Source organism: Rosa rugosa, chromosome 4 (assembly GCF_958449725.1).
Source record: "Rosa rugosa chromosome 4, drRosRugo1.1, whole genome shotgun sequence".
In the NCBI taxonomy this organism is placed as follows: domain Eukaryota; kingdom Viridiplantae; phylum Streptophyta; class Magnoliopsida; order Rosales; family Rosaceae; genus Rosa; species Rosa rugosa.
This window is the reverse complement of record NC_084823.1, coordinates 22,888,555-22,913,162: the sequence shown is the minus strand read 5'-3', so window position 1 is coordinate 22,913,162 and position 24,608 is coordinate 22,888,555. Positions and strand designations below refer to the sequence as shown.

Below are 24,608 nucleotides of genomic sequence, written 5' to 3'. Positions count from 1 at the left end.
ACATGACCAGGTGAAGAGAGGAACGATTTTGGCGGAGCTCAGCTCACTTGATTTACAGGGGACGAGACCCTTTGTCAGCACTTCTCATATCCAAACTAGACCTTTAGACATCACATCCCATTGGATGCGCCTACGATGAAGAAGATATTTACCCAAAATTCATTTTGACTCTAACAACAAACAAACAAAACAAACAAACTAAAGAACAAAGATAAACAAAAACCAAAACATGAATATAAAACCTAAAACAAAGTTAACGATTTTTTTTTTTTTTTTTTTTTTTTTTTGAATCAAATTTAATTTTTTTAATTTTCTGATTTTTCTGATTTTTTATTTTGTTTTCTTTTTATGACAAAAAACTAACTACAAGCATTAATCCTTCCCCCCACACTTAAATCATACATTGTCCTCAATGTTAAACAAGTTAGAGCATGCAATGAACAATTATCATGTGAATGGAATGATTAACTCAAAAAAACCTAAAAACAAAAACTAAAAACGCAAATAACAAAGATACAATCAGAAAATAGTAATAGAGGAGATAGAGTTTAAGAGAGCAAATCTGCGTTGATGGCTCCTCCACAGCTACGGTTGAAATGGGTTGCCTCCCATGCAGCGCTTAATGTTTAAAGTCTTTCAGCCTAGACTTGTACCTCCATTTACTCCTTTGGAGGAGCGGTATGCGGGCGAGTGGCAGCCTTCTTGCTGGTTTCAGCCTTCGGAGGAGGGTTCTGATGGAGTGACATAAATAAAAAAAAACGGGGGAGGCAAGGTTCGAAACCTTAACCTGCTGCACGAAACCTTTGTCCCCAACCACTGGAGCACAAGCTGTGCTTAATATAATGTGTACAAATTTTATACTTATTATGTCATAAACGAACATAATAAAAATAAACGAGAGGCGAGGTTCGAACCTCAGACCTCTTGTACACGAACTTTACACTCAACCACTCGAGCACGGCTGCTCACGTTATTATCCATACCAATCCTTTTATTTAAACCAACTGTTTCAACTGTTTCAACAATTCGGCACAAAACATCCAAGACTGTTGCAGAAACCCAGCCCAACGTATCCAAAACTGTTACAGAAATCCGGCCCAACTCATCCAAAACTGTTTCAGAAACTCAGCCCATCAGGTCCAAAACTGTTTCTGAAACTCGGCCCATCAGGCCTCCACCCACAGCTACAGTGATGCCTTGATCCGAGACAGGCCCAAGTACGGCCCACTTGTGTCACGGCTTATCCCTTCCGTGATTTACGGCAGTCAAATCTGCTTTCGGCTACAGCTGTCTGCCACAGCGCCTCGAGATTCCCTCGGTCCCCTTACACGCTCTCCACGCGCCAACAACTTTTCCGGGTTTCAGGGCGACTTTAATCCAACGCGTAGAATGAATCACAGGAATCGTCCATCCAACGGTGGAGATCTGCTCACCTCGCTCTATAAATAGGTGCATTCTGAGGGCGCAACTGTTCACTCCAAAGGAACGAAAATCTCTCCTGAGTTCCAGCCCCTCTCTCCCAACTCTTCAGCTTTCCTCTTCTTTCAAAACTCAAAATATTTCTTCTTCGATTCAATCCTTCTCTTCTGATCTTCTCTCCCATCTAGTTGATTCAATCCCATCTTTCCTCTGAACTTTCAGATCTCCAACACACCATCATCATCCTTAATCCCTTTAACAACAACTCCTTCAAACACTCGACAACTTTACTCTTCGATCTTCACATCCCCTCAACCCATTATCATGGAACCACGAACTCTGCAACTGATGGAGCTACAAACCCAGCAACAAATCGAGGATGGAGGAAACAACCAAGCAGCCGGGAGTAGTGCCAACATAGATTTCTGGCGAAGCCGTGCCAGGTGGGTTCCTACTCCAGATCAAATAAGGATCCTCAAGGATCTTTACTACGACAAGGGAGTTAAGTGCCCAACTACAGAGCACATTCACGAGATCTGTCTCCAGCTGAACCAGTATGGACATGTTGAGGGCAAGAACATTTATTTTTGGTTCCAGAATGTCAGGGCTCGAGAGAAGCAGATGAAGAGGTGCAATCAGGCTGCTCAAGTGCCCATGGGAACTAGTTCTCCTGGTACTGGTGGTGTCACGCCCCCAAATCCAAGGCCAATATTGTACTGAAATATGGCTCGTGAATTTGTGACGTGAGTCAAAACGAATAAAATTTTCTTCTTGAATAAGTCAATAGAAAGTAAAAGAAATTATATACATGTCTGAATAGTACTTTTATTAGGAATTGAAATTATTATTTTTACAATACTGAAGTTGAACAAAATATTTCTCTTGAGATAGTAATAGAAAAACATTCTTTTATCTAGTAGGTTCATCCTGTTTCCCCAAGCATCTACTCAATACCTGAAAACAAGAAGGTGTAGCATCATGAGCAACACAAGCCCAGTAAGTACACGACTTACATTCTTATATTAATGTGTCTAATAAGAAATCAAATATGGACAACCAATTCAAAATGTACCAAGAACCATTTATATGTTCATACGAATTCTTAAATATGTATATGTATACACACAATACACACACACATATATACAAATATATTCATCCGTGTGAATGGTTTATGAGACTAGAAATAAATCACATAGTCACATCTCGTTATTGAACCAACAATTATTGCAGCATTAATATGAAATAACCTCAAAGCAATGCATGCTCGATTCTCTTTTCACTTAGCACCATAACATATTGATAATATATCGCAAATAGATATTTGATCAAAATAATATAAGTACACTTCTCTTCTTAGTGAATTTTCGGATTAACTGGTAACAAAACACAAATCCACGTGTTAGGGTCCGACGTACTATACCCAAAACACGGGAAAACCAGGTTGACTGGTATCAAATCATAAATCCACGTACTAGGGACCGACGTACTATTCCCAAAGTACGGGTAAGCCGCAGCATACCAAGGACACAACCAAGGCATGTATACTCAAAGTAAGCACCCTTCCTAAGAGTATAATAGTGCACTATCTGTAGGGACTAGGGCCCAAGGCTAACTTCCACATAACACCAAAACACGTTTACCAGTAATTCACTTAAGCACGGGGTAGTACTAATCACCCGGCTTCACAATTGTACTTCTCAAACATAATCAAATTCACAAAATACAATCTTTATGAATTATATATCGTAATATATATGTATATGTACGCACACATATAGATACATATATTTAGCAATAATCTCATATGAAAACATATGTAACATAATTGTATAACACAAATAAGTAAATTCACTTGCAAGCAACATAATAAAATAAATAAGCTTATACATAATTGAAATCAAGTAAAATAATAAAGCACAAACATTAAATGAGTAACTATACACAATTAATAAGCTTGTAAATAACTGAAATAAAGTAAAATAATAAAGTGCAAGCATTAAATAAGTATACACAATTTAACAAAATTATATTATAGTTAGTATTTCAGTTCTTATGTCCAAATCCATTGAAGTTCATCAACCATGTTCATGATTCTCCGATTAGAGTCATCAAACTTCAAAATGTGTTATATTGTCCATCACAAGTCCGAATTAGTCAAATGAGTACAACATTTCAAAGGATTTTTCACAAGGAATTCAATGGAATAAGTCATGTAGTCCAGATCAGAGGGATATAGTCCAGAAAGGGTGAAGAACCATAACAGTACAGAAACCGATATTTTTGATACTGACCTTTGATGTTTAAGTCTTTACGTACGGTGTATTTTACCATTAATTCTCAAACTTTCCAAATCACAAGTAGAGGTCCTAAGCTTCAAATTGATATAAAGTTTGTAGAAAACGGATAAGAAATGAGGGAGATATGAATTTTTGAAGTTGTGATGGCTGTATGAGATTTCCAGCGAGTTTAAAAGTTGAAAACTTTGATTAGCCATAACTTCTTCATTTCTTAACCTTTTTGAGTGATTCAAAAGCCTAAATTGAAGAACTTTTGATGAGGAATTTAATACTGTAATTAGTTTTGACAAAACAGAATTTGTTATATACGAAAATACGAGTTTGCAGCAAAGCAGATCCTTTTCCATTTTATCATTGATTATGCAATTTGATAAATCTTAAAGACAAAAGAATATAGGAAGGTATTCATGTACTTACTTAAGGAACTCAGAAGGTGAGGTGAAGATTTTGGTCTTGAAATCAAGCTTGGACTTCTTTCACAAAAGGAAACTTCTTAAGGGAAATAGGATGAAGGATTTGTGTGAGGAACTTTTAGTTGGGTTTTCTCTTCAACTAAGGGAGTTTTTGATCAAATTTTGCATTTGATTGTTAAGCTTGTAGGAAAATATGATAGAGATCATGTGTTTATATAGGCTAGAATTAGGCTTAAAGAAAAATAAAATAAAATGAGTGACTAATAATATAAGGTAAGTGGCTAATCCACTAGATAGGTTAAATGATTAAAAGGAAAAGTAAAAGAAAAAAAAGTAATAAAAGAAAGAAAGCATAAATCAGCTTGCTAATTATATATATATATATATATAGATATATATATATATATCTATATATATATATATATAGATATATATATATATATCTATATATATATATATATAATTAGCAAGCTGATTTATGCTTTCTTTCTTTTATTACTTTTTTTTCTTTTACTTTTCCTTTTAATCATTTAACCTATCTAGTGGATTAGCCACTTACCTTATATTATTCCATATCCACATTTACCCAATTAATAAGTAAAGAACTTTAGTGCTTTCTTAAGGTAAAAATAGCAATAATTAGTACTAAAATGACATGCATCACAAAAATAATATAGATAATAGTATTGAGCTCAATGATAAATATCGAGTGTACACAAGAAATACGAACTAAGGTATTTTGATAAGTTTACTAGAAGTCTAGTATTAAAAAATTACATATCTTCTCAGTGCGGTATGTGATGATATTGATTTCTAAAAAGAAAAATACTCAAAACAAAGTAAGACTTTTCGAATATAACTAATAATATAGTGTTCTATAGTTGACACTAATTTTCGGGTTATTACAGTCTACCAACCTTAAAAGAAAATTCGTCCTCGAATTTTACATAGGTTTCTCAAACAAAAGAAATCACCAAAAGTATTTGTATATTTTCATTCCCCTCGAATGAAAAGTGAAGTCCACCTGGTGAGCAAAACTTCCCCTTAAACCAATATTGTTTGGTGTGCAAACTCTTTCTCTAAATAGAAGTCAAGTGTCATTACCAAGGTATCTATCTTTCAAGGATACATGGTTTGTGAGTTCTCATCTTAAGCTCAAATTATTGGTTAGGCTATATACTTAAATCTTGAATGATCTACCTATAGTAGTCAAGAAGCTAAACTTCCATCTTTTTAATATTCTAAGAGGTTGGGAGTTTCCTAAAGCATTAGGTCACGATGTTGCAATGTAGCTAGCTAGGTTTTGGATTCTGCATATCAACCAAGCAAGTTCTCTCCTCCTTGCTAATATTGTGGCAACACCATAAGTGGGTTTATCTCTCTTTATCAATGTTGTTCAAATCTATCTCAAATAAAAGTTTCATCAAGTAGTTCCCAACTAAAAACACTCAACTGAACAAATCTTATATCTAAGAACTTTTCACCAGGCCTATTATATCCCTCGGTTCGATATTTCTTTAGGTTGTAGAGAATACTAATCGACCTTTAAGCAATGGGTAGATACTAAGCTTATCTTCATAGTGGTAGTATACAAGTTCGAGAGTACTACAAATACTGAACTTTCAGGACCACATTATTGGAATGGTTGAGACCTAAAATATATTCATCAATAATCTGGACAAGGTAATTAACCGCATGTAAGGCATTGCAAAAATTCTAGTGACAAGCATGTTGACGCTTAACTTATTTATGGCTCTAACTCTCTTACTCTCAACTGTGTAGGAAACTTTGAAACTAAGGATTCTTCCAAAATTGTACATCAAGCATTCTAATTCAAGGAAACTTAGGGTAGCCTAGAACAACAGGATCATGAATTTCCAAATCATTCCTAGCTTAGATTATATCTTATTAGGTCACACTAAACTTATAAAGGCTACGAAAAGTTACACCTCAAACAAGTTTATGGATAATTGTAATACCCCGAAAAATCCAAATTAATTTCCGTGGATTTTTAGAAATGATTTCACGATAGTGGGAGCGAGTACGAGGCTTGGAGAAGTTATGGAATTAGTTCGAACGATTAATTTTCGAAAACGAACGTTATTTAGGAGGTCTCAAAAAGTGACTTTTTATACATTGGGAATTTGGGAAAACTTCATTCATGAAAGTTGTAGAGCGCGTCGATACGAGTTCGTGGACATATGGAATGCGAAAATCGGAGTTCGTATGAGAAAGTTATAAGCGATTGAAAATCGAGAAAATTCTATAAATACAAAAAAAAGTTCCGGAAATTGCATTGGAGGACAGAAAATTCAGAAACCTATATTTTCTCCCCAATTCTCTCCCGAGCCCAGATTTGTTCCTCTCTCTTCCACCGGCCATATCTCCCTCCACAGACCTCCGATCGACTTGATTCCAAAAGTATTTTCATTCGCCTTGAAGTCAGTTAAAACTTCCTAGAAGACATCAAAGTGAGAAAAGAACCATGGAAGGTGCTAGGAGGCCGAGAAGCTGCACAGCTCGAGCTGGAATTCGCCCGATGCTGCTCTTCCTTCACCGGCCGATATCTCTCTCATCCAACCTCGAATCGAGTTGATTCCAAAAGGGATTTTGCTGGGCCTGAGCTATATTACAACTTTGTAGAAGACATCGAGGGGAAATAACCAACGTGGTAGCCGCTACAAGTCGAAGAACACGGTGCAGTCGAGCTGGAAATCACCTCCTTTCCCCACCGTCGTTCTCCCTCCTCCGGCCACCTTTTGCCGTGATTCTTGAGAGGATTCTGCACTTCTGAGAATGTAGATCATTTCCCCTAAGGTGGATTGCATCGATTTCATCTGTGGAGATCGAATTGGAACGAATTCAAAACTAGGGTTCTTCGGGTTTCAAACCTTATAAGGTAAAATTCTACTTTTTGGCTTATAATCTGACTTTGGTGTAGTTATGAAAGTTTCAATTCGAGTTAAGATGAAGAACTTTCGTGTTGGGAGTTTTGTCTAATTTTGACTTTGGATGGGTGGCGGTGCCGCCACTGTGATGGTGGTTTCCGGCGACCTCCGGCCACCCCAAGGACAGTTTCTGTCCATTTTTGTGTTCTACGTGTCGATACGATCGTTTGCATATATAATTCATAATTTTTGGATATCGTATGATTAAGTTATGAATTTTTAAGTTTCGATCGATTTCGATCGTTCGATTTGTGATCTGTGAAGATCAGACCGTTCGATGGACTTGTAGTTTTGTTATGTTGATCTTATGACTGACCCAGTGGCTTTGTGTGGTCATGGGCGAAGATCCGACCGTTGGATCTTCGTATAATTGTGAAATAGTGATTCGGAAGGCGATTCGTGAGAATCTAACCGTCGGATTTTCGTATAATTTTGAGGAGATGTTTGTTAGAGTGATTCAAGAAGATCTGACCGTTGGATCTTCGTGATAATTTTGGAGGATGATCCTAAGGGCGATCCGTGAGGATCCGACCGTTGGATCATCATATAAATTCGATCTGGCCGTTGGATCATCATTAAATTAGAATCCGACCGTTGGATTTCCGTATATGTGTGGTTTATGAATGATTGCTAAGTTAAGATCGTATCTGACTAGGTGATTGACGGTTTGAGTTAGTGGACGATTGTGGATCGTATTTTGAGCGGAATTGAAGACGCAGCGGGATTATCGAGGTGAGTAAACCTCACGTGGTTCATATTACGAACCGAGTACTTTTAATTAATTTATTTTTTGTCGTCATTGTGTGAGCTATAGTTGGTATTAATGGGCATTCCTGTGTGAATGTCTATCTATATATATATTATTTATGTGAAATAATATGTATTGTTGAAATTGTGAGATATTATGTACTGTTATGGTTGTGTTGAGTTTATTGTTGAAAAGCAACAATATTGTGAGAGGTATTAAATTTATTGTTGAGAAACAATAAATTGTTGATTTGTTGAGATATATTGATCTGTGGAGATCAATAGGTCACGGGGGTGACCATGGCATCTATTAGTGAACCACGCCCTTGTACCGGGTAGGTGGAAACTAATAGCATTAAATCGTGAACCACGCCCTCGCGCCGGGTAGGTGGAAACGATCAGTTAGAGCTCTAGTCTGTCTGCCAAATGTTGAGTGACCTTATGAGGGTAACGGGGAGTGACTCATAAGTGTATAATATTTATATATATATATATATTTATATATATATGAGAGTGAGAAAGTGAAGTGGTTTTGTGGTGACCATTGTAATTGTGATGTTTCTACATTTCTATACTTGAGTTAAAGGAAATGTATTTTATTAAATCAACAGTTCTTCTTGTTTACTCATACTGGCTGTAAAAAGCTTACCGGGTTTTGTGTTGTTGCAACTCCCGGTACACTATTCAAATTGTGTAGCGGGTAATCCTACAGGACAGGAGAACCAGGACGGTGATCGTGCGGTTAGAGCAATTGTTAGAGTTTTACAGCAATTGTACGTTGTGAGGTGTGTTATGCTCATTTGAGCTTTACAATATTGCTTGTGAGAGTGAATTGTAATAATGAACTCGAAGTTTCGAGATTTGGATTTTGTAATTGTAATTATTCATGTTTCGGATTTGAATTTATTATTCAAAATTCGGGGCGTGACAGTTTGGTATCAGAGCGTAAGGTACATATTTGGTGATAATCAGTACTCCCCGAGTGATGGCCCGTCTGCAGCGGATCCCCATCATATACTCTTCGGTACTGGTATAATCATTGGGTATGTCTTAGTATGGGGTCTAGACAGCGTGTATGTCTGTAGGACGGTAGAGTTGTCTTCTAAGTTCGTATTAGAATAAATTTAGTTTCCGCAGGTTGTAATCTTCGAGGAATAGAGACCTCTAGATTTAACTCTGATGAGTCGGTGAGATTTGTTTTATGGAAGTGAGGTCCTTTTGGATGTTGAAGTGTTGGTTGAAGGCATGATGTTGACCTATGCACGTACCTAGTGTGGATACGAGTATGAATTGTTATAAATTTTGTCTTCTTAAGTTGGACGTACAGACGTTTGGATGGGATGTACGTATCAAGGATTAAATATCTTGTTTTGTAATGAGATGTCCTTGTGGAGTTTGTTAGTAGGGTTGAGGTTAGGAAAGAAATTATTGTGGTTACTTCTTCCTTGTGCTTGTAAGTTGTTAAGCAGGGTTTAAGGTGCGAGACAAGAATTTTTTTTATTTTGTGCTCGATGGTTAGAGATGAGAGACCATTGTTTTGGGTTGTCGTGAGTACTATAATTCCTTCAGAATCAGGATTGTTGGTAGAATTGGAATTAGTAGTAGTTTTGATGATTCGGAATTTGAATTGAGTTTGCGAGACGTGTCTTATATACGTGGTTGATGTTGCTTGCATCATTTTGGAACGATACGTTACGATTCAAAAGGAAAACTGGATTTGAAATTTATTCATTTGAACACCATGGGTTGATGACCTGACCGTGACTTGTGAATATAGTTTTGTTCAAGTGAATGAAATTGAATTTTGTGGCCTTTGTGTGGTGAACTAGTTTTCTTAAGTTTTGGATCATAGTATGGAGATGGACTGCAGTGAATTTGAAGTTGTTGTGTGTTTTAAGTTTAAGTAGGCGGGACACTTAAAGTTTTGCAAGGGAGTTGATTTTGGTGTAATCAATTGGGAGAGTTAGAATTAGTTCTTGTGAATGATGTTGGATGAGAGTGTGTGCCTTTGGTGATTGATTTTAGGTGATATAGTTAAACGCAATTTCGGATATTGATTTTAGTGACTTTGTTAGGTATCCATGGTGGTTCAAGTGAATTACTATGTGATATGGAGTTTGATTCGAATTCTGAATCGCTAAATGTTAGGGATTGAATTGTGGTGAGTTTTTGTTGAAGCAATTGATAGATGGAATTATCGAGATTCTATAAGAGTTGTAAGAGTAACTCTAAAGACGTGGGTTTTTCCTAGCTAACTCAGGATGTGTTTAGCTTTATAAATCCCTAATCCTATCGATGAAATTGTTGTGTTTGGTTTGACTCAGAGGATACTAGCTAGACCTCGATGCGACTTAATTGATTGTTGGATTCTTTTTGAGTGATTGTTTTTATTGCATCATTATGAAAGATGTGTGCAGTAGAGTTGTTTATGGTTTTGAAAATAGTATTGGGTGACCAAGGTTCGATCCTTGGTGTTGTTGTTGGTTAAACAAAAAGAAAAGAAAACATGCACACCATCTTATTGATTTTACATTACAAAAAAAAAAAAAAAAAAAAAAAAAAAAAAAAAAGGAAAACGAGGACCATGCTATACTAAGCCTAGTCAGCAGCTCCGGATGGATTGAGGCTGAGCTCAAGAGAAACGTTTGAGCCACTGTGGTAACCGCCTGAGCCACCAGAATAGTAACCAAAAGCGCTACCTTCCTCGGAAGTAGCCTTCAGGTTACCAAAGACGTCCTCGCCGTGCACGGGGAACAGAGGAAGAGTTTGAACCTCCTGGTGATCTCCTCCTCGTTGTTGCAGGGATGTTTGTCCTCCTGTTGTGCCAAAAGAGTTGTACTGGTATTAGTGTTGAAGTGTGAGGAAGAATATGAAACAAAATTTAAATCAAGAAATCCTTCATTACCAGTAGAATAGGTGGAACCAAAGTTGAGATCAATGGATCTACCATCATCAGTAGAACTAGTGGACCCAAAATTGATGTCAATGGATCCACCAGCTGGCCCAAAATTGATGTCGATGGATCCACCAGCACCAGTAGAACCAGTGGACCCAAAATTGAGATCAATGGATCCACCAGTACCAAGAGAACTAGTTTCCATGGGCACTGGAGCAGCCTGTTTACACCCATTCATCTGCTTCTCTCGAGCCCTGACGTTCTGGAACCAAAAGTAAATGTTCTTACCCTCAACATGTCCATACTGGTTCAGCTGGAGGCAGATCTCGTGAATGTGCTCTGTAGTTGGGCACTTAAATCCCTTGACGTAGTAAAGATCCTTGAGGATTCTTATTTGTTCTGGAGTAGGAATCCACCTGGTACGGCTTCGCCAGAAATCCATGTTGGCACTACTTCCAGCTGCTTGGGTGTTTCCTCCCTCCTCTGTTGGTTGCTGTTGTTGTGGTTCCATTTGTTGCGGGGTTTGGAGCTCCATTAGTTGCAGAGTTCGTGGCTCTTGGGTCATGGAGTGAGAGGATGTGAAAATCGAGGAATACATGGTTTAGTGTTTGAGGGAGATTTTGTTAGAAGGATTGGAGTTGTTGAACTGGTGATTGGAGATCTGAGATTCTCAGAGGAAAGATGAGATCGAATCTTCAAATGGAAGAAAAGATCTGAGAAAGAAGGATTGAAGATTTGGAGGAAAAGATTGAAGATCTGAAAGTTCAGAGGAAAGATGGGATTGAATCAACTAGATGGGAGAGAAGATCAGAAGAGAAGGATCGAAATTGATGAAGAAAGGATTTGAGAAGAGAAAGGCTGAAGAGTTGAGAGAGAAAGACTTGAGCTCGGAAGAAAATTTCTTTTCTTTTGGAGTGAACAGTTTTTCTCCAGAATGCACCTATTTATAGAACAAGGTGAGCAGATCTCCACCGTTGGATGAACGATCTCAGAATTTGAATCCACGCGTTGGATTAAAGTCGCCCCGAAACCCGGAAAAGCTGTTGGCGCGTGTTGAGCGTGTAAGGGGACAGGCCGAACCTCGAGACGCTGTGGCAGACAGCTTTAGCCGAAAGTGATTTGCTTTCCGTAAATCACGGAAGAGACGTGTCGTGGCACGTGGAGTGTACCGACAGTTTGTTGTTATTCTATCGCTTATGATAGAATAAATAAAAGAAGTTGCATGGATAGTAACGAGAGCAGCTGGTGCTCTAGTGGTTGAAGAGCAAGGCTCTTGTACAAGAGGTCAGAGGTTCGAACCTTGCCTCTCGTTTATTTTTATTATGTTCGCTTATGACATAATAAGTATAACATTTGTACACATTATATTAAGCACAGCTTGTGCTCCAGTGGTTGGGGACAAAGGTTTCGTGCAGCAGGTTAAGGTTTCGAACCTTGCCTCCCCTGTTATTTTATTTATGTCGCTTATGACATAATAAATTTAACACGTGAGCATATATTAATGAAGGCAGCTCTTGCTTCAGTGGTTGGGAGCAAAACCTTCGTGTTCGAGGGTCGGGAGTTCGAACCTTACCTCTTACAAATATTTTTGGATCTCGTATATGCTTGATATACGGACGTATATACGGTATGTACGGTATACATACGTATATACGGTCTGTACGGTATGCATACGTATATATAGTTGTACGTTATGCATACGTATATACGGTCTGTACGGTATGCATACGTATATACGGTATGTACAATTTCATACCGTAGCCGAGCTGGAAGTTGGTGGGCCGATTGGTAGGCCCAAATAGTAAGCCCAAATAGTGAGCCCAATTGTTCGGCCCGATTGGTAGGCCCAAATGGTAAGCCCAATTGTTCGGCCCGAATGGTAGGCCCAAATGTTAAACCCAATTTGGTTCGGGCCGGTTCGAAATGTGGATGGTCCGATTTCTTCGGCCCAATTGGCCAGCCCTAATGCTTAGCCCAAGGATTGAGCAAGCCCAAGTCATCGTCACTGGGTGACATATTTTATTGGCGTGCTTTTGGGGATGATTTGTTTTGAGTGATGCATCACTATTGTTGTGAAGAATGGTGCATGCTTGAGTTTTACTATAGAGATTTACCGTGATGCTAATTGAGTAGCGAAACACTTTGTGGGAGTGTTTACTGTGCTTGTATGCCAGTACAGAGTGATGATCTAAGTGAAGATCTATGTGATGATCTATGTGAGGATCTATGAGATGATCCATGTGACGATTTTGTGTATGTGATGTGGAGTGTTGTTGAGCAGTTGTTGTGTGAGTTTACGTTTGTGATGAAAGGATTTAGTGGCCATAGGAATGTATTTTTATACAAAGAGCTGAGGCTCTGTAGATTACTACAGATTTGGAAAAGATGGAGATTCTATGGTTAGGTCAACCTTAATCGAGAGGAATTGACTTACGCTCAAATTTCGGGACGAAATTTCTTTAAGGAGGGTAGATTGTAATACCCCGAAAAATCCAAATTAATTTCCGTGGATTTTTAGAAATGATTTCACGATAGTGGGAGCGAGTACGAGGCTTGGAGAAGTTATGGAATTAGTTCGAACGATTAATTTTCGAAAACGAACGTTATTTAGGAGGTCTCAAAAAGTGACTTTTTATACATTGGGAATTTGGGAAAACTTCATTCATGAAAGTTGTAGAGCGCGTCGATACGAGTTCGTGGACATATGGAATGCGAAAATCGGAGTTCGTATGAGAAAGTTATAAGCGATTGAAAATCGGGAAAATTCTATAAATACAAAAAAAAGTTCCGGAAATTGCATTGGAGGACAGAAAATTCAGAAACCTATATTTTCTCCCCAATTCTCTCCCGAGCCCAGATTTGTTCCTCTCTCTTCCACCGGCCATATCTCCCTCCACAGACCTCCGATCGACTTGATTCCAAAAGTATTTTCATTCGCCTTGAAGTCAGTTAAAACTTCCTAGAAGACATCAAAGTGAGAAAAGAACCATGGAAGGTGCTAGGAGGCCGAGAAGCTGCACAGCTCGAGCTGGAATTCGCCCGATGCTGCTCTTCCTTCACCGGCCGATATCTCTCTCATCCAACCTCGAATCGAGTTGATTCCAAAAGGGATTTTGCTGGGCCTGAGCTATATTACAACTTTGTAGAAGACATCGAGGGGAAATAACCAACGTGGTAGCCGCTACAAGTCGAAGAACACGGTGCAGTCGAGCTGGAAATCACCTCCTTTCCCCACCGTCGTTCTCCCTCCTCCGGCCACCTTTTGCCGTGATTATTGAGAGGATTCTGCACTTCTGAGGATGTAGATCATTTCCCCTAAGGTGGATTGCATCGATTTCATCTGTGGAGATCGAATTGGAACGAATTCAAAACTAGGGTTCTTCGGGTTTCAAACCTTATAAGGTAAAATTCTACTTTTTGGCTTATAATCTGACTTTGGTGTAGTTATGAAAGTTTCAATTCGAGTTAAGATGAAGAACTTTCGTGTTGGGAGTTTTGTCTAATTTTGACTTTGGATGGGTGGCGGTGCCGCCACTGTGATGGTGGTTTCCGGCGACCTCCGGCCACCCCAAGGACAGTTTCTGTCCATTTTTGTGTTCTACGTGTCGATACGATCGTTTGCATATATAATTCATAATTTTTGGATATCGTATGATTAAGTTATGAATTTTTAAGTTTCGATCGATTTCGATCGTTCGATTTGTGATCTGTGAAGATCAGACCGTTCGATGGACTTGTAGTTTTGTTATGTTGATCTTATGACTGACCCAGTGGCTTTGTGTGGTCATGGGCGAAGATCCGACCGTTGGATCTTCGTATAATTGTGAAATAGTGATTCGGAAGGCGATTCGTGAGAATCTAACCGTCGGATTTTCGTATAATTTTGAGGAGATGTTTGTTAGAGTGATTCAAGAAGATCTGACCGTTGGATCTTCGTGATAATTTTGGAGGATGATCCTAAGGGCGATCCGTGAGGATCCGACCGTTGGATCATCATATAAATTCGATCTGGCCGTTGGATCATCATTAAATTAGAATCCGACCGTTGGATTTCCGTATATGTGTGGTTTATGAATGATTGCTAAGTTAAGATCGTATCTGACTAGGTGATTGACGGTTTGAGTTAGTGGACGATTGTGGATCGTATTTTGAGCGGAATTGAAGACGCAGCGGGATTATCGAGGTGAGTAAACCTCACGTGGTTCATATTACGAACCGAGTACTTTTAATTAATTTATTTTTTGTCGTCATTGTGTGAGCTATAGTTGGTATTAATGGGCATTCCTGTGTGAATGTCTATCTATATATATATTATTTATGTGAAATAATATGTATTGTTGAAATTGTGAGATATTATGTACTGTTATGGTTGTGTTGAGTTTATTGTTGAAAAGCAACAATATTGTGAGAGGTATTAAATTTATTGTTGAGAAACAATAAATTGTTGATTTGTTGAGATATATTGATCTGTGGAGATCAATAGGTCACGGGGGTGACCATGGCATCTATTAGTGAACCACGCCCTTGTACCGGGTAGGTGGAAACTAATAGCATTAAATCGTGAACCACGCCCTCGCGCCGGGTAGGTGGAAACGATCAGTTAGAGCTCTAGTCTGTCTGCCAAATGTTGAGTGACCTTATGAGGGTAACGGGGAGTGACTCATAAGTGTATAATATTTATATATATATATATATTTATATATATATGAGAGTGAGAAAGTGAAGTGGTTTTGTGGTGACCATTGTAATTGTGATGTTTCTACATTTCTATACTTGAGTTAAAGGAAATGTATTTTATTAAATCAACAGTTCTTCTTGTTTACTCATACTGGCTGTAAAAAGCTTACCGGGTTTTGTGTTGTTGCAACTCCCGGTACACTATTCAAATTGTGTAGCGGGTAATCCTACAGGACAGGAGAACCAGGACGGTGATCGTGCGGTTAGAGCAATTGTTAGAGTTTTACAGCAATTGTACGTTGTGAGGTGTGTTATGCTCATTTGAGCTTTACAATATTGCTTGTGAGAGTGAATTGTAATAATGAACTCGAAGTTTCGAGATTTGGATTTTGTAATTGTAATTATTCATGTTTCGGATTTGAATTTATTATTCAAAATTCGGGGCGTGACAATAATAGCTCACATACTGCTAGAGCTAGAATTTTTGAACTTCGAAAGGGAACAATTATTGTTAAACCTATTCTTAATAATCCAAATAAAATCATGATTCTAAACTTTCAACAAGAGCTAGAGTTTCAAGTCGTACCTTTCACCTTTCATATCAATATCCTTCAACACAGAATAAATTTGAGTGGAAGGAAATCTTGCGCGTCCAATTGTTTGAGTAATAGTCTTTTTCCATAATCGACTAATGTTTAAAGATCTTCCCAAATGCACTAGGACCAATATTGCTATAAACTAATCTTATTCACCAATATTTTCACTAAATATTCCTCAAAATTTCTTCTATCTGTAGCCTACTCAGCAATTATTTCAACCAATAATTCTAGAGCATTCTAGGAACCACTTAATCTACTATAATAATGAACCCCATTTTCTTTCTCTCACCAGACTACTCTAAAGATCCGAATTTTTCCTAAAATAAGTTTAACTTCCAAATAAAAGGATCTCTTCAATATCAATTTACCATAAGGATATCTAGCTAGCCCTAAACTGTTTCTAGATCCTGGTTAAGCAATTCAACAACTACCTTATATGCTAAGCTCTTTTAGTGGAAGAGAAATTTGGGTGTCTTGCGAACGCTTAACAATTCTTCTAAGACTTTAGTACTCATACTTCCATAATAATCACGAGTACATCTAAACGAATCATTTTACTCTACTCATACTAAAGCATATAACTTCCACTCACTGTATACCTAATGTTATCCAAAACAACTTAGTCTCAAAAACTTGCGCCACAAAATTTTATGCCAATTACCATATTGACTAAAGCGTATACATGTCATTATCACTGCTTGATCAATACAAAAAAATTTGAGGGAATGGTTTGGGAGAAGAAGAAATTCAAACAAAGGATCGATCAAAGCTACTAGCCATATAGACTATAATAGTTTGATTAATAGAAGAACATTAGACAAATAATTCTTGATAATTACTCTCTTCTTTTCAATGAAACAAAACCCAAACAAATCACTATATCATCATCTAACTTGATAAAGTTAGCATATAAAATATAACTGCAATCAAAGAATAGGGATGCATAATACTCATCAAAGCTTTCGATAGCCTAAAATGCATGTATATGCTTACATATATAGTACCCACCCCATTTATATATTTTCATTTGTAGAAACCAAAACTTAAAAGGAGCTTTAGCTCTGATACCAATCTGTCACGCCCCCAAATCCAAGGCCAATATTGTACTGAAATATGGCTCGTGAATTTGTGACGTGAGTCAAAACGAATAAAATTTTCTTCTTGAATAAGTCAATAGAAAGTAAAAGAAATTATATACATGTCTGAATAGTACTTTTATTAGGAATTGAAATTATTATTTTTACAATACTGAAGTTGAACAAAATATTTCTCTTGAGATAGTAATAGAAAAACATTCTTTTATCTAGTAGGTTCATCCTGTTTCCCCAAGCATCTACTCAATACCTGAAAACAAGAAGGTGTAGCATCATGAGCAACACAAGCCCAGTAAGTACACGACTTACATTCTTATATTAATGTGTCTAATAAGAAATCAAATATGGACAACCAATTCAAAATGTACCAAGAACCATTTATATGTTCATACGAATTCTTAAATATGTATATGTATACACACAATACACACACACATATATACAAATATATTCATCCGTGTGAATGGTTTATGAGACTAGAAATAAATCACATAGTCACATCTCGTTATTGAACCAACAATTATTGCAGCATTAATATGAAATAACCTCAAAGCAATGCATGCTCGATTCTCTTTTCACTTAGCACCATAACATATTGATAATATATCGCAAATAGATATTTGATCAAAATAATATAAGTACACTTCTCTTCTTAGTGAATTTTCGGATTAACTGGTAACAAAACACAAATCCACGTGTTAGGGTCCGACGTACTATACCCAAAACACGGGAAAACCAGGTTGACTGGTATCAAATCATAAATCCACGTACTAGGGACCGACGTACTATTCCCAAAGTACGGGTAAGCCGCAGCATACCAAGGACACAACCAAGGCATGTATACTCAAAGTAAGCACCCTTCCTAAGAGTATAATAGTGCACTATCTGTAGGGACTAGGGCCCAAGGCTAACTTCCACATAACACCAAAACACGTTTACCAGTAATTCACTTAAGCACGGGGTAGTACTAATCACCCGGCTTCACAATTGTACTTCTCAAACATAATCAAATTCACAAAATACAATCTTTATGAATTATATATCGTAATATATATGTATATGTACGCACACATATAGATACATATATTTAGCAATAATCTCATATGAAAACATATGTAACATAATTGTATAACACAAATAAGTAAATTCACTTGCAAGCAACATAATAAAATAAATAAGCTTATACATAATTGAAATCAAGTAAAATAATAAAGCACAAACATTAAATGAGTAACTATACACAATTAATAAGCTTGTAAATAACTGAAATAAAGTAAAATAATAAAGTGCAAGCATTAAATAAGTATACACAATTTAACAAAATTATATTATAGTTAGTATTTCAGTTCTTATGTCCAAATCCATTGAAGTTCATCAACCATGTTCATGATTCTCCGATTAGAGTCATCAAACTTCAAAATGTGTTATATTGTCCATCACAAGTCCGAATTAGTCAAATGAGTACAACATTTCAAAGGATTTTTCACAAGGAATTCAATGGAATAAGTCATGTAGTCCAGATCAGAGGGATATAGTCCAGAAAGGGTGAAGAACCATAACAGTACAGAAACCGATATTTTTGATACTGACCTTTGATGTTTAAGTCTTTACGTACGGTGTATTTTACCATTAATTCTCAAACTTTCCAAATCACAAGTAGAGGTCCTAAGCTTCAAATTGATATAAAGTTTGTAGAAAACGGATAAGAAATGAGGGAGATATGAATTTTTGAAGTTGTGATGGCTGTATGAGATTTCCAGCGAGTTTAAAAGTTGAAAACTTTGATTAGCCATAACTTCTTCATTTCTTAACCTTTTTGAGTGATTCAAAAGCCTAAATTGAAGAACTTTTGATGAGGAATTTAATACTGTAATTAGTTTTGACAAAACAGAATTTGTTATATACGAAAATACGAGTTTGCAGCAAAGCAGATCCTTTTCCATTTTATCATTGATTATGCAATTTGATAAATCTTAAAGACAAAAGAATATAGGAAGGTATTCATGTACTTACTTAAGGAACTCAGAAGGTGAGGTGAAGATTTTGGTCTTGAAATCAAGCTTGGACTTCTTTCACAAAAGGAAACTTCTTAAGGGAAATAGGATGAAGGATTTGTGTGAGGAACTTTTAGTTGGGTTTTCTCTTCAACTAAGGGAGTTTTTGATCAAATTTTGCATTTGATTGTTAAGCTTGTAGGAAAATATGATAGAGATCATGTGTTTATATAGGCTAGAATTAGGCTTAAAGAAAAATAAAATAAAATGAGTGACTAATAATATAAGGTAAGTGGCTAATCCACTAGATAGGTTAAATGATTAAAAGGAAAAGTAAAAGAAAAAAAAGTAATAAAAGAAAGAAAGCATAAATCAGCTTGCTAATTATATATATATATATATAGATATATATATATATATAGATATATATATATATATATATATATATAGATATATATATATATATATATCTATATATATATATATATATATATATCTATATATATATGTACACACACATCCATATGCACATTTACCCAATTAATAAGTAAAGAACTTTAGTGCTTTCTTAAGGTAAAAATAGCAATAATTAGTACTAAAATGACATGCATCACAAAAATAATATAGATAATAGTATTGAGCTCAATGATAAATATCGAGTGTACACAAGAAATACGAACTAAGGAATTTTGATAAGTTTACTAGAAGTCTAGTATTAAAAAATTACATATCTTCTCAGTGCGGTATGTGATGATATTGATTTCTAAAAAGAAAAATACTCAAAACAAAGTAAGACTTTTCGAATATAACTAATAATATAGTGTTCTATAGTTGACACTAATTTTCGGGTTATTACAGGTGGATCCATTGATCTCAATTTTGGGTCCACTGGTTCTACTGGTGCTGGTGGATCCATCGACATCAATTTTGGGCCAGCTGGTGGATCCATTGACATCAATTTTGGGTCCACTAGTTCTACTGATGATGGTAGATCCATTAATCTCAACTTTGGTTCCACCGATTCTACTGGTAATGAAGGATTTCTTGATTTAAATTTTGTTTCATATTCTTCCTCACACTTCAACACTAATACCAGTACAACTCTTTTGGCACAACAGGAGGACAAACATCCCTGCAACAACGAGGAGGAGATCACCAGGAGATTGAAACCCTTCCACTATTCCCCATGCATGGTGAGGACATCTTGGGCATCATGAAGACTACTTCCGAGAGAGGTAGCGGTTATGGCGGTGGCTCTCACATTTCCCTTGAGCTCAGCCTCAACTCCTACAGAGATGCAGACATGGCTTAGTATAGAGTATTATTATTATTATTATTATTATTATTATTATTATTATTTATTATTATTATTATTATTTTTTTTTTTTGTAAATAGCTGAATTTAATAAGACTGAATGAATGCATTTTTTTATTTATTTATTATTATTATTTTTTTATTTTATTTTATTATTATTTTTTATTTATTATTATTATTATTTTTTTATTATTATTATTATTATTTTTTTATTATTATTATTATTATTATTATTTTAAAATATAGGACTCAAAAATATTTATAGGACTCAAAATGAAAGACAAAAATATTTATAGGATTCAAAATGAAACACAAAAATATAAATCCCTTCCCCCACACTTAAATATTGCATTATCCTCAATGTAATCAATTAAAAGCATGCAATGAAATAAGTAAGCATATAGGGATGAAATTTACGAAAATAACTACTAAAACAAAAAGAAAATGGAGGAGTAAAAGGGGAAGAGAAAGCAAATCTGAGTATATTCTGAATTGGGTTGCCTCCCAAGCAGCGCTTGTATTTTACGTCTTGCAGCCAGACGGTACCTACATTAAATAAAGTTAGTAACTTAATATTAACAAAGAAATACAAAAAAAAAATAAACAAGTAACTATGAATTACAAACTACAAGTATAATTAACAAGTATTTTGTACATAAGACACAAGTTAAGTACACAAGTGAGTATAAAACGTAAAAAGTATTTTTACAAGTATAAAGTGTGAAACAACAAAATAATTTACACGTAAAGAGTATGCACAAGTATTTCTTTTGTTATAAACATTATTGATATCAAATCTAATTCCAAGCGGTAAATCAAGTGGACGTGCGGCCCAAGTATAGTCGTCTAGACACAAAGTCCCTCCTACATCCGTTGGGCAACCTTACTGAAATGGCCAGATAGGGGAGGGCGAACACAAGAGGAAAAATCCATTTTGGCATGAGCTAGGCCCATTTATAAGCACTTCTGGATTCAAAAACCAGTCATGAACGTTGTCCCCTTCCTAGACACCATCTCACATAGGATATTCTTACTAGGATGTAAAAGGTCCTAAGTGTGTTAGACAGTTCAATGAATGTTAATAAAGGCCGCCCTCAACCTTAAGGGACCTGAACTAGGTACCAATAAGGGGTTTAGGTCAATATTAATAAACACGACTTCACCTATTCCATTCAATTTACAACTTACAATTAAAACTCGTGTTCAACAATATAAAAAAAACAACCTAAGTAATTAATTAACTAAGTTTCAAACAGTTTATATACAATAATTATAAACAAAAACAAGTGATTTTTCAATTCCCCGGCAACGGCGCCAAAAATTGATACGCTCAAAGCAAGCGCATAATTTAACCCTATAAATATCATTAGTAGTATAAGCAAGTAGGGATCGTTCTATTCCGGGGATTGAGGCTACACCTGTCATTGTCAAACAATTAAACAATTAAAATTAAAACAAAGTAATATAAACACAAAGATATTCACAAGTATAAACATATTTACGAAAAAGGGGGAATTTTGGATTTTGGATTCGAAAATAAACTAAGTTAAGAAAACAAATAAAAATGCAAAAACATAAAAATACGAATGGAATGAAGGAACAAAGATCAAAACCGAAACTTATGATTAAAATTGATTCAAACCCTAATATTGTTCATCTAAGTCATGAGAAAGGAGTTGATCATGTGAAACATTCGAAAGCAAATGAATTCCCATTTTTTACTTTTCAATGCTAATTAACCTAAGCGAAAGCACCTAGATTAATCCTATCAAACATGCAATCAAACCCTAGAAAGCTAGTCAATCATGTCATGTTTAACGCATTACACATAGAGAAAGGCTATCAACTCAAGTGTACAACTTAGTATGGAAAAGTCCACCTAATTGCAATTCTCTTTAATTAAATTCGATCTTTGTACAAAACCTTTACTACTTTGATTCAAGTTTACACAAAACGAAAAGTCGATTTCATGTTCTTAAACCTAGCACCAATTATATCGAAACCCTAAGTGTTTGCAACCACATAAGATTAAAATACAAAAGTTATCCATAATGCAAATTTAATTAAACAAACCCACATAAGCAACTCTTGAATCACAATATATGAATCTGAAAATTCTCAATTAATCATAAAATTCCAGAAATTAACAATTGTTCAAACATATATGTCAACTAAGGCAAAACCAACGAAATACAAAGCAAAGGTTACAAAGTAGAGGTCGAATTACACCGTGGATGGAAGATGAAGATGGGTGAATAACGTTGAATCCTTTGAGACTCGAAAGCAAGCTTCAAAGGTGGAGGATGGATGATGATGCTCACGGCTTGGTTCTTCTCTTCCTTGGCCTTGCTTGAACTTCGTGGTTTGCCCTAGAGGATGTTGGAAAGGAAAATGGAAAGGAAATGGAGAGACAAAGAAGATGGAATGGATGAAGGAATCTGGTTAGAGTGAGAGGAGAAGGTGTTTATATAGGGAAGAAAAAGAAGAGTGAAATGATAAATGGAAGAAAAATAATGAAAGTGGTTTGTAAAATATGGAAAAGATGGAGTAATGATGAAATGAAAGCAAGGCATGAAGGTGCAGAAGTATGGAAGTGATGATGATCTATTGGAGCAGAAAAATATATCCAAGGAAAAAGAGAAAAGCATCTAGCTTTCTTCATGTGGGTAGGAAACTTGAACATGTGGTGTTGAGCTGTTTTAGGTCAGTTTCTGCCCTTTTATTCCTTCAATTATTTCTCCAACAGGAATTCAGTTTTGGCTCGTGACTTCTTCATATGAAATGATCTACCATGAGTGTAGATCATTTTGGTAAAATTTCAGAATTTATTTCCATGCCTTTGGGCTGGAAATGCTGCTGGACCTCTTACAGGTCCAGTTTTCCAGTTTTGCTTCTGCAGGAAATTGGGCTGACTGTTTGAAGGCCTTCCACTCAATTATAGCTCTAGCACTCTTCATAAGAAATGATCCTTAGGATGTGTAGAATGGATCTGGAAAGTTTCAGCTCATTTGAAGTTCATTTGGTCCGGCGGCCGCTCCTTCTTCCTTGCTTGGTTTGGTTTCTCCTAGCCGGAGTAGGAAAATGTGTAAAATTGACATTTTAGTACATTTCCATTTTTCTCCACCATTTATAGGTAAGTGTGGACCTAATGCTCATTTCACCATCATTTACTCCAATGTACCTAAGAAAATAGAAATTGAGTTAAAAATCGATTCGTTAAGGAATTAACTAAGCAAAATGTGAGGAATTAACTATTAAAATACCACTTTAAAATGCTCCTATCAGGTGGTGGCAGAAAAGGCTTCAAGGTTTTGTATTCGAATTTAGGGTTTTAGCTTCTTGAATCAGGGTTTGGCTATTTGTTTCGGGGTTAGGGCTTCGTGCTGATAACGTGTTTAAGGAAAACTTAATTGGGAGAGAATTGAGTCGTACTTTCATTGATAATAGGGGCCTCTTTATATAGAGGATTACAAGACATAGAATCAGAGTTGTACATTTCGATAATCGTATAATTAATCAGATATCTATGAATATCTTCGAGAATATCTCTAATTCAAAACTCTATTACAACTAGGTCAAGTAACCTAGAATTTGGGCCAGACACATTCTAGATTTACTTGAACATTGTCTAATTTTTTGCATTTCTATTAGGGAAATAATTCATTGAAATAGCAGCAACGATAGAATTCACTTAAGAGGACATTTCGGTTAAAAGTGGGAGCATGCAATAGTCAAAATCAACTAGAGCTAAAAGATAACAAACTAGAAGGTGTATTAGTGTATTACACCAATAATTTATCTCAATATAATAGAACATTGCTCTGAAGCAACTATTTAAAAACTAGTAGAAACAAAAGGTAAAAAAACCTACTGATTGGGGTTTCCAAAAAGCAACCGACTCTTTCCATGTCTAGTGCTAAAGCAGAGTACAAGGCACTCATCTCAGCTTCCGATCCCTAAGATAAATACCAACAACCCAATCTTCAGATTTGTGGATCAAACATACAGGCATGTGAGAATTTGGCAAACCAATCAAAACTAGCCTCGCCTTAACACAAAATGCTCACCTAAATACGTATTTTGGTACTACCAGTGCACTTATACAGAGACTCGTTTTACAGTATAGCAGCCAAAAATTTACCAGATAATAAAAGCAACACACCCATAAATTGACCAAAATCTTAAATATAGATCCTTCAATAACTA

At 36.1% G+C, this 24,608-nt stretch overlaps 1 protein-coding gene across 1 annotated transcript; it reads left to right on the top strand.

Moving 5' to 3' along the window:
* The first annotated feature begins 485 nt into the window (after positions 1-485).
* Positions 486-20,427, top strand: LOC133706648 (WUSCHEL-related homeobox 1-like). The gene is made up of 2 exons (XM_062132188.1): positions 486-2,098; positions 19,946-20,427. The coding sequence occupies exons 1-2, from the start codon at positions 1,744-1,746 to the stop codon at positions 20,302-20,304; spliced, it is 714 nt and encodes a 237-aa protein (XP_061988172.1). The 5' UTR covers positions 486-1,743; the 3' UTR covers positions 20,305-20,427.
* Positions 20,428-24,608: the final 4,181 nt, after the last annotated feature.